Below are 18,849 nucleotides of genomic sequence, written 5' to 3'. Positions count from 1 at the left end.
CCTGTTTTCCTTCCCTATTTTTTGGTTTGGTTATTTTTGGATTTATTCAAAGAGAATGGAGAGTAATACATAGGACAGATATTCTGGTCAGGTACTATGAACCCTGCTTGCGGTTGGTTGCGCTCATAAATCTTCCTGTATATATCATACCATACCATACCACACCTTTCGTTTCGTTTCGTTTCGTTTTGATACTATACCGTACCCTGCGTAAAAATCATCCAAATCGGCGCTGGCGCTGGTGCTCGCTCACGTTACCTTGGCCCGCGCTTCCTCCTTCCTCACCTCATCGTCTCCTGAGATCTCTTCCATCTCGTCTTCCATCGTCGGCTTCATTTCTTCCTCTTCCACTCCTTCACCTCTCTCCCCTCCCTCCCCCGTTTCTTTCCCTTCTTTTCTCTTTCTTTCTCCTTCCTCTCCCCCGCCTTATGCTATCTTCTCTTTCTTTTCCTCCCTCCTGCATCCTCCCCCTTTTCCCATTCTACAGTACTTTTCCAATCTCTCTTTAACTGTTTTTATTGGCCCAACTTCTCATTCAAAGGAACCCCAGCATTGACATTGTCCGACGGCCAACCCCCCCGGTGTTGATACTCTCGTTAACCTCTCTCATCCTACATTCTGATGATTTGATATTCGTTTTCAACGGCCAGCATATCTATCGCTTTCGAGTCGACTAGCCCATTCACGCAGCGCCATCCGCCCAGTATTACATCCTCACTAATGCCCTGGATGCCCACCCACATATGCCGAAATTTTAATCAATTCTGTTACGATCACGATTACTCCGGCGGCGCAATTGAGCGTTCGTAGCACCTCTTTTTCTAGCGATACTCGCACTCATTTTGATTTTTGTCACGTTTCATTCAGCTAGCGAAAACCCACGTTCAATCGGTCATTCTTTTCGGGTCCACATTCCGCGCAATCACCTCCCTTTCGAGCCCTGGATTGGTCGCCTGACTTTTCTTGGGAGGCCACCTTGTATACCCGTTCTCTTGCATGCCTTATTATTCTCGTTTTCCTCCTGTCCAATTGCGCCTTGGCTGGAGAATTCCCAAAGACTTTTCTCGATTTTCGTGATATAGTTCATACCAATCATCCGACTCGACTATATTCTTTCATTTTGCTTTTGTCATTCGCCAGAAGCTATAACCAAAGTCTCAGTCGGACACCTCGTCTCAGGGACAGTGTATGGTTCGGATTTGGCTATTCTCATTCATGACCTACTAAACATGTCGAACCCGCCCGATATATGGACTGAGGAGGAAAAGGTACCGCTCTAAACTCTTGTTATATTGAACGGGAGTTGGGAATGTTTCGATCGGCTCGAGGTCGTACGGCGTAGACAGAACTAACCATTAAACTCTCTAGACATTTCTGCTCACGGAGATTATCAAAAGAGCCAGAATCCCGCCAAGTTTCCTCTACAACATGATTCAGGAACAGGGTGTCAGCCCTGCCTTCATGGAAATTCCACTCCCTCCAGGTATGTGGTTTTGTGTCCGTTACGGTCATATAGTGTTGCGTGTTCTAAAGACTGGCAAACATTCCTAGGCCTGTATTATTTATTTGTTTATTTTATTTTATTGGGAGAAAGTCCAGCACCAAAACTGACTATGACGTGAGAGTGTAGGACGTTCTGTTATCGCATGTCAAAATGCATATGACCATATGTCCCAAGAGTATGGGAACATTTCTCAACGGCAGAGGCTTTCTGGTCCAACTGCTCCATTGCAAATATCGCCTGGGGACAGGAAACGTCCTCCTCCTTTCCAAGTAGAAAAGCCCCCAGCGGGGCATCGTGCAATTCAGCCAAAACCCATTCCCCCGGGTCGATACCCCAGCATCGACATTCGGACACCTCAGCAGTTATCCCCTAATGTTGATAACAGTCTATTTAGCGAACCTCCGCGGAAACGCGGGAGGCCAAGTAAAGCGGAGATACAGCGCCGGAACCAACTTGCGCAAGCTCGAGGGGACCCGTATCCTCCTGTAAACAGGCATCCGCCAAGGTTCGGGGTGCAATTAGCACCATCCTTGCTGACAGGAACATCATCTGAACCCGTTCCTTTTTCTTCCATGCGGCCGCAGGTCACGGACAGCCATGCTCATGGCGGCCCAATCCAACCAACAGATGCGTTTGGTTCTCAAACACAAGATATACGAGTCCACCGAGCGCCGCGATCACAAATTAGTCCGAGCAGCGGGGCTCCGGTATCATTCACTCCCAATTCGGAGCCGGGGGAGCCAACGCCTCGGGCAACCATAGAAAACCAAGCTCCCCACCCCACAACGTCTTCAATCCCTTCTTCCAAGGTCATGGATCAATCAAGCTCTTTACCGGATAACCCTAAGCCAGAAACACCACTTACTTCGAGCGCTGCAACTGTGGAGCACGGGAAGGACATTTCACCGGCTCTGTCTGTTGCCAAAAGAGAAAGCGCATCCTAATACATATCTCAAAATGCTCACCAGTGGATAGAGGCAATGAACCGGTCCAGGATCTAGCAAGCTACAAATAGACCAACTGATATTTAAAAAATCAATAAGTTTTCGATAAGAAAAGAGTGCGCTATTATATATGCGAAACGCAAACGATTTGACGTATGAGGTAGATCTCGCCTGTCTACTCTCGGCTTTACGACCTTCTTTACCTAGGTATCTCTTCTTTTTGTTTCGGAAAACCAATAACGAGGGAAGTGATTTTTTTCTCTTTCTCAATCTTCATAACCTTCTCATTTACGGCCTAGTCCTGAGGGGTTCCATGTGAATGAAAATTGGAAATTCGATGGTACTTCATTTTCTCCCTTGTTTTATGGAAATTCCACGGTTCCCTTGCTGAGTCAATTTAATTTGACATTGCACCGTTGAAATATATTTGGTCAACGCAAAGCATACTCAGCTGTGTCAAATTCGAGCTTGGGCAGGCGAATAATCAAAAGCGCGGAACTTGCAACAGCAAGGCCCCTCGCTTGAACCAAGTATCAAGCACTTGAACTCACAGGCGCCGGATTAAGTCCTATCACCACTACTTTTACTCACTACACTTTGATACCAGACAATCCTTCGATATCTCCTATATTTCTGATGTTGGGTTTTATTTTCTATTATCTTTGTTTTCTTGACTCAAACCACACCCAGACCAGACCTCCGTGGCTTAATCTTTTTTTTATTTCATCTACATTCTCTTTCTCAGTGATACTACTTCGCTTCTAATGATAATGTATGGATACATGACATTACTTCCTTCTTATGATTGTCAACGTATTTTTCTCCTCATTTTTCTTTTTTCTTTTTGGTTCTGCTTTTTGCTTTGAGGCGTGCTAGACACATTTTTTTTTTGATGGTTTTGATTCCCCACCTCACTGTCTCTTGTTCTTATTATTTTCTGGTGTTCTCGCCAGGGCGTTTATACACAATGTGCATATGAAACTTAACAGTGTTTCCAATTTCGCTCCTCTTCACGTGTGTACATATTTTGTCCGACATCTTGGACAGTGTTCTTACACATTATCAATCATGTTTTTCCGCTGGATTTAAATATGGTCTTCATACCTAATATTTCCCTGCTTTTAACATTTCTTCATTTTATTTGCAGAGTTAATCACTGATTCCTGGGCAGTAGGATGTATGTATGTGTAATATTAGTTGTAACTGTGGGATGGTTGATCTTGTTATTGTTGTGGTCGCTAGCTAACTATATAGGGGTAATCACGTGCGGTGGAGGGCCACCTGGGCAACTAGTGCCCAACACCCCCCCACACGCCAACGTGCGTGATGTGTTCCTATGAATATTCCATGCTAACTATCTTAACCTAGATCATTCCAAAAACATGCTATATACAGAAATTTAATCATTCTTGCTGTTGCCAGTGAAAAGTTCTAGTAATTTAATGAAATATCTAAATATCACTGTGCTCAGAGATTTTGTTAATCTGTCTGCTATCATATTCTCAGTGAGAATGTGATTAATTGAAATAATGTCTTTATTCAATTGTATGTAAGAATAGTGAAAGTGAGTGTTGATATACTTGCTGTATATCATAATTACAGCAATAATAGCTAGATTAATTGAATTTTTATTATCTGCTCTGATGAATAAGAGATTCTTTGCTGTAATGAATTCTAGTTTCATTATTATATTACACAATCATATTGCTTCACATACTGCTTCACTGAATGTCATATATTCTATTTTATTTAAACTTAAAGAAATATAAGATTGTTTGAATGAATGCTATGAAATTGATGCATCTGTTAATTTGAATATAAAACTTAAGATAGATTTATATTTACTATTCAATGATTCTGCTCAATCTGAATCTGTATAATTTATTGATAAATATAATATATTGAGGAATTCATTGATCTCATTCTTGAGATCTTTGTATAAAATATCTAGATTGCTTATTTCTTTTAGATATTGTATAATATAAAGAAGAGTTTTTTATATTTTAGATATAGATGCAGTATTTTTCTGTGCTAGTAGAGATGCTGTTTATACAATATCTGAGTATAATTTAACTGTCAGATACTGCAAGTATTCTACTCTGTATTGATATTATTCTTTAGTAAACTCTTCTTCTTATTCTGATACAGAGACATTGTCTATCTTCATTATTTTAAGTATTAATATAGAGACAGAGACAGTATTGTCTAGATGAAAATCTTGCACTAAACAATTGATATAGTGTCTCAATGTCAATTTTATAATATCATCAAAATGATATTCAATCTCTATACTCAAGTATTTCAAAGATTTTTTCAAATCTTTTATTTTTAATTTATTAATAAAGATATCAACTAGTCAATCAGCATCTGCTGAATCTTCTACTATAATATAAAAATTGTCTATATAGATTGTTATATAAAGATAATTGTAAGATATATAATGCTATAGAGTAGAGTTGTAGAGACTAGATTTGAAGTTATTCTTATAAAATAATACTGTAAGAAAATTGTATCAAATCTTAACAGTGAGATTCAATTCATATAAAAAGTCTATAATAATATAAATCATTGTATGTGAAATCTTCATCTTAAATCTGATAGATTGCTGTATATAAATTGTTTTATCAAGTTGACTGTGTAGATAGACTATAACTATATCAATCTAATGCAAGATTCAACTTTACTTTACTGCTACTGTAAACATCATATAATTAGTAGCATTATTGACAACAGATATATATATTTCTTTGCATGCACTTTTTTTTAATCAATTATCATATACTATTTATTGAGATTTTTGTAATATATCATCAGAATCTATATTGAGATCTCAGAGACAATCTTTTTCAATATAAACTCAGTAGTCAGAAGCCACTGACTTATCAGAAGAAACATCAGAATATGAAATTATTATTCAAATATTTCTTCATTTCAAATCTACAATTTTATATTTTATTGACTTTTATCAATATTTATCAATCTCTTCAGATCTACTAATAATATTCTTATATTTTTTCAGAACAGAATCAGTAAGAGAAGAAAAAATATAGATGATAAATACTTTTACTGATTTTATCTATTTGATATTAGCTAATTCAGAAACAGCAGTATTATCAATAAAATAAGTTACTAAATTTACAGCTTCAGATATTGTATGATTAATATTAATCTGTGAGATTGTAGATTTCTTTGCAGAGAAAATAATATCACTAATGATAATTATTTTATCAATTGTAGAATTTCAGAGATGATAAATTGAGTTATTACAGAATTCTATAAGTTTAAATATTTTTACTCTGATGAACAGCTTATCAGTAGATTTTTGAGATTTATGAAAATATATATAAACATCAATATCTAGCTCTCTAAAATGATAAAATTGAGATGAAGTATTGATTAGTGCTGAGAATGAAATAATATAGAGGTATTATATAGATTTTTCTTTGATATTAGTAGATCAGTATTTCTTATTATATAGAGTGGTAGATATTGAAGTGTTGTTGATAATTATAACTACTATTTTAAGAACATCTGCTCAGAACTTCTTCAGTATATTTATATCTATAAGCACTGCTCTAGTATATATCATTATTATATGAATTTCTCTCTCAGAAACACTATTTTAATAAGAGGATTGAAGTATAGTAGATTCTCAGATAGTGTCATTTTTGATTATCATCATTGTCATTTTATTTGATTGAAAGACATTATTGATATTGATTCTAACTAGCACTGATGATATGAAGCTGAGATTTTTCATGAATTAAATTCAGTGAATGTAAAATTTAATAGCTTGATTTTTAATATATAAAAAATAGATTCATCTATAACAGATAATGTCATCAGTAATAAGTATATAATATTTAGTCTCTTAATAAGATTCTATAGAGTAATCAGATATATCATTCAGTGTATAACTGCTGTCAGTAAGATTAATATAAATACATTACATTGCTCACAACACTTATAGTATAAAAGTTTATAAGAATTTATATATTATATCTACTTTGACACAGCTATTGCAGAAGAAGTCTGTTTTAGATTTTTTAATACAGATATTAGATAATAAATTCTTCACTAGTGTGATGATTGTATCAGTGTGAATATACTCTAAAGTGACATATCATTTCATAAGTGTTTTTATCAGAAAATTGTGATCACTAGATTGATTGCTAGATTTCCTCATAATTGTCAATATTGTATCTCTGTAATTATAAGATTTGGCTATAAAATGAATGATCTGAGATGAATGATGAATATCTATTTGAAATTCTTATTCTATTATCTTGTAGATCAATTCTTTAAATATATAAACAGTGATGAAATTGACACTGTTTGAGACTTTTATTATAAAATAAGAAGAAGTGATGTCAGATAGTTGATATCTGAAACCTTGATTTTCTAGCTTTGTGAAGAATAGAAAATTAACAGTGAAGTTGAGAATTCAGTGAATATAATTCACTGAGATATCTCTCTCTTCTGATTCTAGAAGAATATCATCTATTTTCTCAATCTGTTCTATACCACTGTCTGTAATAATTATCTCTAAATTCTTCTTAAATAACTTTACATACATCAATGAATGTCTTTCACTCATCATATTAAAGCTTATGCAGATGTTGAGATATCAAAATTTAAATATTATAGTAAATAATACAGATAAAGCAAATACTGTATTGATACTAGATTATAAAATAAGAAGATCTGACACTCTGATGCTAGTAGATTTATCATCATTCTTATTTTTCTTTTTATTCTTTCTCTTCTTTTTAATACTTTCAGTATTATCAGTGTTCTTATTATTCTTATTTTTCTTTCTTCATTACTCAGATACTTTGTCAGAGTTCAGATGATAGTAATTAGTCTTTATATACTCTGAGATCTTACAGTATCCACACTGTGAGATTGTGATGATGATTATAATATTATCATCATTGTTATTGATGACTATATTGATCTTTGAAGCTTTGAGATATTCAGAACTCTCTGACTTACTCATTCAGTGAGTAATTTATTTTGTAAAATCATTAATATCTAAATTAATAATTAAATTCTAATCTGTTCTGTAGAATATATCAAAATATGATTTGATGTAAATTCTCTGATAATCTCAGAGATTAATAATAAAGAAATTATAAAGATAATTCTTACTGCAGTTCTTCATTAGTTGTTATATACAAGCAGATAGATAGTAATATTGATGTATGTACATCAGATAATCACTGTTCTTGATATATAAATGAGTAAGTTCTTTGAGAATATTAATTCTTTTCTCTTCTAGAGACATCATATATACTGTGCTTATCTTATATTATAGAGCTGCTGTGTTGTCAGATTGAATAAATCTCATAATCAAATAAACAGAATCTATCAGAGATTATAATATACAACAGAAAAGTAGCTTTGAATATATTATTTAATATTATTACTCAAGTATTGATAAATCTTCAGATGATTTTTATTGATTTTTATTGAAAATATCTGTATTATCAATCATCTCTGCATCTGAGAAGAATATCATCTTTCATATCTGATAGTTGATGTCATTGAATATAGTGACAGACTTTGTATTCAATGAAATCTGTGTTTTTTTCTGATATTCACAAATCAGTATATTTGAATCTTCTTCTGATATAGAGTTCAGAAGAGATGAAGGTGAAGAAGAAGATAATGAAGAAGATGATAATATATATACTAATATCAGTTACTCACAGAGTGCAATAAGATCTGCTGCTGCCATGATCACTATATTATTAGAATTTGATATAGATATCAGTATAGAACTGAATATATCATTCTTAAATTTCTTATATTCTAGCATCTTATCAGTATCTTATGCTGAGTCAGAGATTGTCATATCTTCCTCTATTATTGTATATTCAGTTTGATCACTCTTCACTTCTGAGGTGGATTTTTACTCAGTAATAGAGAGAAAGAATTGAGAAACTCTTGATTGCAAATATAGTGTCTTCTTACATTCTGATATAAGAGTTGCAGATAATTGAGAATCACTTATAATCAATCTAATTTAGAAAGATTCTGAATGAAAATAAATAAATAAGTTTTTGATTTTTTCAAGATAGTAATGAAATCTCTGCAGCAGTCTTGACAGTAATTTCATCAATTATATTACTTTTATAGACAAAGAGCTCTCTTTTCAGAGAAATAATATCTAACTCATTCAATATAACATCAGTTGCAGTGTATTCTAATTAAAACATATTGTTTTTCTTAAAAATCTGCTATCTGAGCCATAACCTGTGGGATGGTTGATCTTGTTATTGTTGTGGTCGCTAGCTAACTATATAGGGGTAATCACGTGCGGTGGAGGGCCACCTGGGCAACTAGTGCCCAACAGTAACATATCCTGTTATAGAGTATATACATTATTCAGTAATGATTATATCAGAGCTGCTAAGTTATAAAAAGAGTGAAAGAGTGGCACAGCATTTTTTATTCTCACCAGAATATACGATATTACCATCGCCTGCTACAGTTGGTAGGAATGGATGGGTATTACTCCCGGCCAAGATTTAGCTATTTTATACACAAAAATACCTCCCAGGCTTATCACTTCATACTTAATAAAGACATGCGACTACATGCTATAACACTCTATATGGTAGATTTAGTACTCTCACAGGGAATCGAGTGCTGGACACAGACAGGCCCATGCTGCGAAGTCACTCGATCAGCAGGTTATGACATAGCCTACATAGCCCACACGAAGGTAAATCCATCAGGGATGTGACATCTGAACCATATATATGGCTAAACCTCCTAGGGACACCAGCACTTGGAGGCATATATGATAAGACACTCACAAACAGCTAACACTTTCTACATTATGAGTAGGCTAGAGCTTGAGAGATCTAGAGGACTATAAGACCATTCATGCCAGGTCTGATGTCTTCAAGGCCTGAGAACTTTTATGTATATAATTCGGTTTCCTAGCACGGACTAGCGCCCCGCACACAGTAGACAGTAGTAGAATAGCACCTATTACAACCCACTCAGACGTCCAACAGTAACTCATAGGCTTTTATATCGGCTAGTGGCTGCTATGATGTGTGATTTTTCGATTGAGTGATCAAGAGACTATCCGTCTACCTCTCATCTCTTTAGAGTTTTTGGCTGGGTGTATATGTGCTGTACCACACATGCCGTGTTTTTATCAAAATATCATAAAGTACTGTCCCTCTTACAAACCGTATCCCTCAAACTTTCCTACCAAGGCATATACATCCAATCTTTTTCATTCTTACTTCTTACCCCATCAATCCCATGAAGCTCAATTCTGCTCTTCTTTGTCCCCAATCCTGGCCAATCCTGGCCAATCGGGAACCCCTGTTTGGTCCCCACATAGTAATATGTTTTAGGCTTGCGGCCGACAGTCCGCGGGGAGCGGGAAGGCCCGAAGTAACTGCGAGGTTCCCATATGTACCCCGAGGCTATATACATTACACCCGTGTATAAAATGAATTGTGCAACATACTAGGCGTGATGTACGCAGGCAGGCGGGGAGGGAGGTAGGTACCCGTGCCGCAGACATGAGTTAACTTGGAGAGACCATGATTGCCTGCAATGGGTGGGGGTAGGCGCCGTAGGGGTTGTGTTTGATGCAAGTCATATGCCAGTCATGAAGCGGATGGGTAGGGAGTTTGGGATTGGATAAGAGAAGGATGGATGGCCGTTATGGTAGGATTATAAGAACAAGTTCAGCATTACCGTGGTAAAAACAGAAACGACGTTCCAATACTTCAGCAGATAGGTACATGTCCGTGTAACAGAAAAAATGGGGCAGAAATCATGGGGATATTCAAAACGCATGGACAAAGAAAATGAATGGGATTATTTTTAAAAATGCTACCTTGCGATCGCGAAGTAACAGTTCGAAGTTACATGACAGTATCCCATGGCGAATTTTTCAAGTACTAGTATCCTCGGGTCATGTTGATAGTTGTTCAGGAACAGAGTTTATATTACTAGTATTTACAGCGTCAAAGCTCCTCGAGGCCGCCCTTCAGGGCTCAACTATAACAATATGATGTCAAACTGTCATTAATTCTCTTCTTTTTTACCTTTTTCTTTTTTGCTAGCCAGGTTTTCATTTCATACTGCAATAAATACAGAGAAAAAACAGGATCGACTATAGGTTGAAACCGAGGTCAGTAAAAAATCCCAGCCTTTATTTCCATTTCCCGATATGTATGTGCAGTACGTTACCTCTGATGTGTTTGGTCAGTACTAATATTTTTCGGTTTTTTTTGCGATTATGCTCTCAACTTCTGAAAAATCATAGTTAACCTACTTCTCCGCTTGGAATGCGTAGATTTAAATTAGTATCAATCATTTTCGATTAACTGCATGAGCGATTATTGGAATGGCACCGCCAGAATCGCACACGCCCAGTCATGTAGCGCAAGAAACATCCAAAGAGGAAAAAAGATTTAAGTAAGGGCTTGGGGGAAGAAGCACTCTACAAGGAAACCAGTTTCATTTCAAGAAAAATGTCGCGCAGATGTGATGCATTAAATGGGGATATTTTCTCATTTATCAACAGCGGTTTCGGAGTATTTCCTAGTAGATACTCAACATATCTCCGCAGTGCGAATACTCTTAGCTTCCAACTTCAGAATTAAATACAATTTTTGATTCTTGGGGGAGAGGTATACTATATTCTTCAGTCCAAATCTAGTAATCTTTAGGAAATTCTGTTCCTTCGATCTCAGTGGGACTTCGCGGCTGTCATGCCATGGGAAATATCATCACTCTTATTGCTTCCATCACTATTTATTCTGTGCCAGCGGAATTGGATGGATAGGCGCCGGCGAATGCGGGGCAAGAAGGCGAACATTTCGTTCCTCTTTCAAGTTACGCTGTGAATACACCGACGTATTTACGGGATGATACAAACGTAATGTTGCTCCGTATTGTACTATACAGTACACAGTACAGATATGCGACTTTAATCTTTTCGAACAAAGCAAAGAACAAGAAAAGCAATCCTCATTACTTGCTCTCCCTCCCTTTTTCTACCTATTCAAACACAATACTAGGGAAAATTAAGAGAGGGCTTGACGAATGTGGCGGGCCCAAAATTTGAAGCATTCTACTTATCAATATTTTATAAGCTTCCAATTCGTTCAGAGAAAGCCTAAGGGCTAGCAATATTTATCTATACTGGTAGTCTTTTGAACCGATCACATCATTCGATCCACGATCCTGACTCCGATCGGGGATCTGGATCTTTTTTTTTTTTTTTGCCCCATAATTTCGAAGGGCGTCCCTTTAAGGTAGGGGATTCCTTCTCAGTGTCTCTTGGCATGGTGCATGCTGGTGTCTGGTTGCGTCTCACACAGGCTATCTCATATACTGTCCGCAAATACAAGCAAGTTTGCCGGTTGGCACAGGCAGGATACTATTCCATCTCCGTCCAATGCACAGTACAACGACGCTGCTGTTATGTATATAAGAGAACCATGCGAGGTTCTTTCTTCTCTTGGCTTGATCCGTTTCAATATATGCATACATGGAAGATTCTGATAAGCCACGAAGAATCTGTGATGTTGAAAATCAAGTGATTCTTATGTTATTCTTGATATTATATAGTCTTATATATCGTTACTATATATGGAGTTGAAGCCTTCACTTAGCATTATTCAAAGCTAGTCCGTATATATGGACCAAATGTCCTTCTAGGCTGGCGTGGCCAGAGCCTATGGACGCCCCCGACTCGTGGCCCCATGCGACTGACGCATCCAACCTCAAAGCAACATGGCAATATCGATTGGGTTATGAATTTGCCCTTCACTTCATCGACTCCTAGTGGGGGAGCTCTGATGACCACCATGTATTTATTCAGGCTCCTTGAAACAATGCGACAAGCAGCAGAGCCATGAGGAACATCGACTTGGCCATCCATATCATGAGAGCAACTGAAGCTAGAGTATCACATTGGCATAACCTGTTCAAGAATTGGCTAACCAAGCACGATTTACTGGAGTGGATCCGTGTCACAATGCTTTGAGCTGCATATCAATATCTCACCCGCCTTCCCGTTCGACAAGTCACTCACCAGTTCCAGGCTGCTCTCTTAAGCCATTGCCAAGCAGTTAAACCCCTAATTATCGCAAAAAAAGATAGCGAGGTCATCCAGAAAAGGTGGACTTGGCCTGACTGACCTAGAAATGCATGCCTCCATAGCTCTATATCGAGCGCTACTGCTGACAGATCGCATTCCAGAATGGGTTGATATGCGTTGCATTTGGAGAACATCCAGTGATCACTTCTGTCATGCCCATCACCGGCGGCGATATCAGTAATCCCAAACGTGTTGATGGAGATCATCAATTTTGGCAATCTCAATCACCTTGCCCGATGGCACACTCGCAAATGCAAAACCTGATTACTCTTTTTGATGCTCATCCTTACTGGCTGGACCGTCAAATTCGCAGTGATCGAAATGGGTTGAATTGTCCCTTCAACGCAGGATGATCTGCCAACATCTCTAAACATTTTTTTGTGGGAAGTAAAAGGGCCAGGTGGATGGATCCCTTGCTGTTTTGCTACCCGGGCAAGTATGCGATAATGACGCACTCGGAGCTCTCGAGAAATTCATATCTTCCTTCTATGTACGCAAGCCCAGCAGCTAGCATGAAATAATAATTCTACACCATAACATCAACATACCATGGTGGCGCACTCAAAATTTACACGACACGTCTAAATCGCGCTTTAGAATAGCTACGGGTGTCCCGGACATGTCATGAACTAACTACATCCAAGGGCTATATAGCTGGCAATGCAGAAAGAAGGTTTTAGATAGACATGGCGCATCCTTGCATACAAGACATACAAGAATGCTCGGGGATTGGCAAAATATAACAAAGGGATGAGGCCAATAGAGTCGCAAACGAGAGGACTGGTTCAACTCCGAACACCTCTATACCGAACTTAAGTTGACTTCAGAGTTACTAGTTGCTTTACACGGCTCTGATACATCAACTGAGTTGTATCATGCACAGTGAAGTTCCCCTAACGCCCAGGCCCACTCAGCGTGAGGATGGCCCTTTCAAATCCCCCTCACCACCACAACGCAGATTCAGATTTGGCAGAACCTATTCTGGTTCGTTGGCTGTACCCGGCAAAACTGGCGTGCTTCATTCCACCGCGCCTTTTTTTTTTTTTTTTTTTTGGCTCTTGGGGTGGTGCTATTTTCTCTCTCTCCTCCAGTAGGGGGTGGAAGTTGAAATAATGATGAAAGAACGATATGTACAATCAAAAGGGTTTTCTTTTCTTTTATTTATTTTATTTTTTTTGCGGGGGCGTAAATTTTCGTACAGTTGGCTAAACAAGGAGAGGGACGTGGAGGAAGAGGTAAAGAAAACGAGGAAGTAAAATAAGTTCGGGTGGGGACGGGGGGAAAAGGGGGATGGGATGAAAGAGGCGGAAAAAAAAAAAAAAAAAATAGTTAAAGAATGAAATGCAATGCGAGGAGGAGAATATAGAGTATTAGCTAGAGCACAAGAGAGCAGGGAATTATAACAAAATCATCATTTTAGATCATTACACCACCAATTTCCCTGAAGTGACGGAAACAAAAGAAAAAGAAAAGAAAAAGGAGAGAGATAAAGAAGATGAAGAGAAGATAAAGTATCACATCGGATTTCCCTTTTGTTTTCTGGTCTATCAGTAAGCTATTCGCTCTCCCATCATTCGTTTCATATCATTCTATCATATAAGAAAAGATCAGATTTGGACATTGTTAAGGAAAATGGCATGAGAGGAAAGGAGGAAGGGAAAAGAAGAAAAAACAAATCACAGGAACAAAAGAGAGAGAGAAAAGCAAGGAGAAATCCTCGAAACACCACGGAACAATAATATCAATCAATAATTATAAGGAAAATAGAAAACAGGGAAAGCGGTGGAAAAAAAAAAAAAAAGGCGCAACAAACTTCAAACCGTCCCAGCAATACTCAAATCCCTAATCTCCTGTAACACCTGTTCAACCCGATCATCCAAGTGACCCTGCGCATATTGCTCCCTCGTATCCGAATCCAGATACTGTTGCACCTGCGCCATACGCGAGTACGCCTCCGCGCAGAACCTTAGCTGGATCTTGACAAGCGCCTCGAACGACGGGTCCAGGTACGGCACACGCAAGTCGATGAGCTGCGGCAGCTCATTGAACAGCTGGTCGTTGAGCTGTTCGTACGCCTGCTTAGCCATCTCAGCCTCCTTTTCAGCACGAGGCAGCTTGGTGACGTCCTTGTCCGGCTTCTCGACGAGCTTCTTGACCTTGGCGCGCATGGCGTCGTAGTCGAGGAGTTTGTGGTTGCGCTTCTTGATGCACTCGTTGATATCTGGAAAGTATGCGCAGAAGCGGGATATGGGTTCCAGGACAGTGGTTCTGTGCAATATTACGGATTTAAGCGCTTTTTAGTTACGAGAGTTTGAAGAGTTGGGGTGAGGGGTTCTCTTCTTTTTGAAGATGTATTTCTCATACCTGTATGGTCCATCAAGCGCTTTGATCGTTTCGGCGTCAAGGTCCTCAACGGCTTGCTTGTAGCTGCTGCTCACACCATCCTTCGCGCCAGCATCGCCGTAAAACGCATCTATCGTTTCAGCAATGCGCATTTGCGACGCCGTCATGGCTGATATAACCTGGTTAGACCTAATTGGATTCATAGCTCTTGGGCTGGCGAGAAAATAAATGCGGTAACAAACCTCTCAACGAATCCAAATAGCCCTTCGCCTCCTTTTGTAACCGATTTACCGCAGATTCCATAGTTCGATAGCGTCTGTAGAAAAGGTGGGAAGGATCCATGTCAACAAACCAAGGTCCCTCGGCTTGAATTTACCTCAAACTAATTCAATAGAGGGAAGGAGAGGGATCCATACCTCTCTTCAATTTCATAATCTCGATCACTCGTCTTCTCCACATGTCCTACACATGAAAGCGGGTAAGTAACATATTAAGAAATGAGAAGAGTTTCAAAAAGGAATGAGGTATAAAACTTACCCGTCTTCATCATAACCTGCGTCGTCGCCCGATTGACATTTTTCTTAAAGCCTATTTCAAAGTGGGTAATAATTCCCCATCCAATTAGCAAAATTTGTTCACCCTTAGCACCAAGAAGGAAAAAGAGAAGTTAAAAAAAAAAAAATCTCAAACACCCTTCCTAGGCGTGCGAAGTTGGAGGATATCTGCACATATCACAATAATCCCTTGTGTGGTTACGTCACACAATACATTTCTACTTCCGCATATCTACCGCACTCCTTTCCCAAACAAAAATATCCACATATATCATCATCTCCATCAAAACCCCACCCCGCACCAGACAAAGGGGGGGAAAAAAGGACGAAACAAGGAAAAACATTGTTATATATACCACATACCAGCCCACGACATGATGACCAGCAGCGATATCAACCAACTCAATCAAAGGAAGATTGCTTTTGTGTTTCTCAAAACCTCCCCGGCGGGCCCAAGAAGTAAAATAAAACCAGGCAGCGACGCTAGTTTCGGAAAATTCGGCTTTCGAGATATCGGCGCGGGGAGGGGCCTGTGATCGATCGACAGACTTGTATTGTTTAACCCCGACTGAACCGACGACGGTGGAGGAGTGGGATGGCAAATGCGCAGGGAGCGGGGATATAAAATACCGTGGTGTATACGTCGGGATGGGTGTGTTTGTGTTGTGTGTTGGCTGTTTTACGGGAAGGGATTTGACAGATCCAAACAGTGGGGGAACGAAAGGCGGATTTTCAATTTCGAATTCCGATTCTCCCCTGGCCAAAGGGGGTTGTTGGGGGTGTGTTTCGATATAATTGACGATGATTGTCAAGGAATGAAGCAGCGAGACAAAACCAGAGTAGTGCCTGAAATGTTTTCGTGGTTGGCCAAGTTTGGCAGGGAGCTGGCAGAAAAGTCCGTTCAACGAATGAAATCTGAGAGAGACGGGATGGGCGGGTATCTATTTGTCGGTCTGGCGGCAAGATTGGCTGGGGAAAGGATTGAGCAGATGCAGCAGAAGAGAGAGGGTGGTGGTGGTGGTGAGAGGTGGATATGGATGTTGTATGAGATGCCAGCCAGCGCGGGAAATCCGCTGGAGGAAACACGGACATTGCCGGGTTCGGTTTAGTGTCAGCTTGGCGTGTCTAGGCCGCGGCTGCTGAGTCAGTCATGGCTGTGCCGCCGCAGCGCCACTTCTTTACGTCATGATCCAGGCGAATGAGACATTAGCCGTCATGACTCGGCGGTGCTGGAACATGCTTTGTGCTTCCTATCAACTTCCTATCAACTTCCCATCAACACAACAACAGCAGGGAAACCCTTTCCCTCCCTCCCTCTCTCCCTCCTCACCTCAATTTCAACAATAATCATCCAGCGTTTTCGCTGCTGGAGAGACAGAGCAGTTGAAAAAGTCAGGGGCTACTTTTTCTTGCTTGTGAGATAACCTGCTATATTTGAATACATGTGCATACATAATGCAAAAAAAGGAAGATAAATGCTATGCTATGCTCGAATCAAGAATAACACCCCTCCTCTTCACCTCACCCTTCCCCCCTCTCCCGGGCGGTGCAAGCCCCGGCGAAGGGAAATGCTATCGTAAATATTCTCATTTGCATTGAAGTTGATGCGGACACGAGCATGCTGAAGCTGATGACATGACGCAAGAAGAGCAGTGGCTTAAAAAAAAAAAGGGGGGGGGGGGAAGATAAGAAACTCGTTAAGGAAGAAAAACAAAGCCAAAAACGAAAATGAAATAGATAAAGGGGGAAAAAGGAGGGGGAAGGGGAAGAAGTATTGTAAAATTTATGTATGTATATATATATATCATCTTCGTCGCCGTCGTCATCGCCATCATGAACATCATCAGAGGAAAAAAAAAAAAAAAACAGAAATCCAACAAAGCCCCGCCTCCTTCTATGGGAGTTAATTTAACAACAAGGACATAATAAAATCAAAAAAATCAAAACAAAGAAACAATAACCGTCCCGCCCACCCACCATATCACATTATTTCATCCGTTCGTTCACAAGGTGTTGTTGTTCTCCTTTTCGCCTTGCGGACAACAAAAAAGAGGAGTAGGAGGAGGACAAGTCAAGCCATAGATCTGTACAAGCCCACCTCAATGGAAGCAAAGTAATTTTGGCCCATTTTGAGGGAAGCGGGAGACCCAACTGGGGGAACCCAAGTCAAGCACAATGGGAAGAGGAGAAGAGAAACTTAACAGAACATAATAAATAGGAAGGAAAGGAAAGGAATGAGAAGAGAGAGGAGGGGGGGTGAAGGGGGGGAAGGAGTTAAGATAGATAAGAGAGAAGTTCCAAGAGATCTTCAGACCCATCGACCCAATCTCTCCCATTTGTTACTTCGATTCGGTATATTCATATACATACACACATATATACGAGTGGCAAATAGGGGGGGAAGAAGGGATGGTATGAAATAAAAGTAAAAGTAAATAAAGGTAATATTAAAAACCTAAAAGACAAAAAGGATGTAAGTAAAGTAAAGTAAAGAGAAGCAAAGAAGGAGAAGGAAAAAAGAAAGAAGAAAAACTTCATAAAATAAAAGCCGTTCTCATGGGGGGAAAAACACAGCTGTGGGACTATGCTTGTTGTATCTTTGCTTTGGCATGCTTGTTTCATTCGCTTGCTTCCCAAGGTTTGCTTGCTTTTTAATTTATTATTTCTAAATCCCCTCCTCTCCCGCCTTGCAAATTCGGATCTCTCGGACCCATTCAGACTTCAGGACCTGGGAGGCCGTGATGCGGCGCGTAGGGTTTGGATCGAGGATGGAATATATCACGTTTCGACAGCGGGCCTTGATACAGTCAGGCAAGATGAAACGATTGTAAATACGGAGGGAAAGGAAAGAAAAGAAAGAGAAGAGAAGAGATAAGAAGAGAAGACCAAAAATACTCACCCGATGCAACGTCTCAATCGGCGCATAGCCATCCTCATCCCTCCTGCCTTCCAGATACCGGTCGTAGAACTCATCCTCGTCCCGCTGCGCGACACGCCAGAGATGTCTCCCCGTCCTCATCGCCATGTAAATGACGCCCGTCGCCCACACGTCGACGGCGCGCGGGTCAAATTCCTTATCGACATATTCCTCCGGCGCGATGTAGGGGGCCGAGCCGCAGAGGCCGGCGGTCATATGCGCTTCCTTTTCCCACGCCATGCGGAAACACTCGCCGTTGCCGAAGTCGGTGATCTTGAGGGCGCCGTGGGTCGTCAGGAGGAGGTTCTCGGGCTTGAGGTCGCGATGTGCCACGCCCATTTCATGCATGTACTCGACGCCGCGCATCAGCTGTTTGAACGTAGCAGTCGGCCTCGCCGACCTCGAGCTTCCCTGCGGCGAGGACCAAAGTGAACAGATCGCCG

The 18,849-nt window shown here is 39.8% G+C and overlaps 4 protein-coding genes across 4 annotated transcripts; 2 read left to right on the top strand and 2 right to left on the bottom strand.

Moving 5' to 3' along the window:
* Positions 1-1,229: 1,229 nt before the first annotated feature.
* On the top strand, positions 1,230-2,448 carry HCBG_02029 (AT hook domain-containing protein; the record flags this gene model as incomplete). Its single annotated transcript, XM_045429078.1, has 3 exons — positions 1,230-1,268; positions 1,369-1,483; positions 1,631-2,448. 3 exons carry the CDS (start codon positions 1,230-1,232, stop codon positions 2,446-2,448), a joined length of 972 nt encoding a protein of 323 aa, XP_045290864.1.
* Positions 2,449-12,346: 9,898 nt separating this feature from the next.
* On the top strand, positions 12,347-12,945 carry HCBG_02028 (uncharacterized protein; the record flags this gene model as incomplete). Its single annotated transcript, XM_045429077.1, has 2 exons — positions 12,347-12,397; positions 12,694-12,945. The coding sequence occupies 2 exons, from the start codon at positions 12,347-12,349 to the stop codon at positions 12,943-12,945; spliced, it is 303 nt and encodes a 100-aa protein (XP_045290863.1).
* Positions 12,946-14,092: 1,147 nt separating this feature from the next.
* HCBG_02027 (BAR domain-containing protein) lies at positions 14,093-15,865 on the bottom strand (the record flags this gene model as incomplete). Its single annotated transcript, XM_045429076.1, has 6 exons — positions 14,093-14,860; positions 14,957-15,104; positions 15,178-15,251; positions 15,352-15,397; positions 15,473-15,523; positions 15,853-15,865. The coding sequence occupies 6 exons, from the start codon at positions 15,863-15,865 to the stop codon at positions 14,407-14,409; spliced, it is 786 nt and encodes a 261-aa protein (XP_045290862.1).
* Positions 15,866-17,803: 1,938 nt separating this feature from the next.
* On the bottom strand, positions 17,804-18,830 carry HCBG_02026 (serine/threonine-protein kinase hal4; the record flags this gene model as incomplete). Its single annotated transcript, XM_045429075.1, has 2 exons — positions 17,804-18,286; positions 18,389-18,830. 2 exons carry the CDS (start codon positions 18,770-18,772, stop codon positions 18,155-18,157), a joined length of 516 nt encoding a protein of 171 aa, XP_045290861.1.
* Between the last annotated feature and the right edge of the window lie 19 nt (positions 18,831-18,849).

The sequence above is a fragment of the Histoplasma capsulatum genome (genome assembly GCF_000150115.1).
Source record: "Histoplasma capsulatum G186AR genomic scaffold supercont2.2, whole genome shotgun sequence".
Taxonomy (NCBI): domain Eukaryota; kingdom Fungi; phylum Ascomycota; class Eurotiomycetes; order Onygenales; family Ajellomycetaceae; genus Histoplasma; species Histoplasma capsulatum.
The sequence above is the reverse complement of the archived record's forward strand: the minus strand, read 5'-3'. Positions and strand labels throughout refer to the sequence as shown.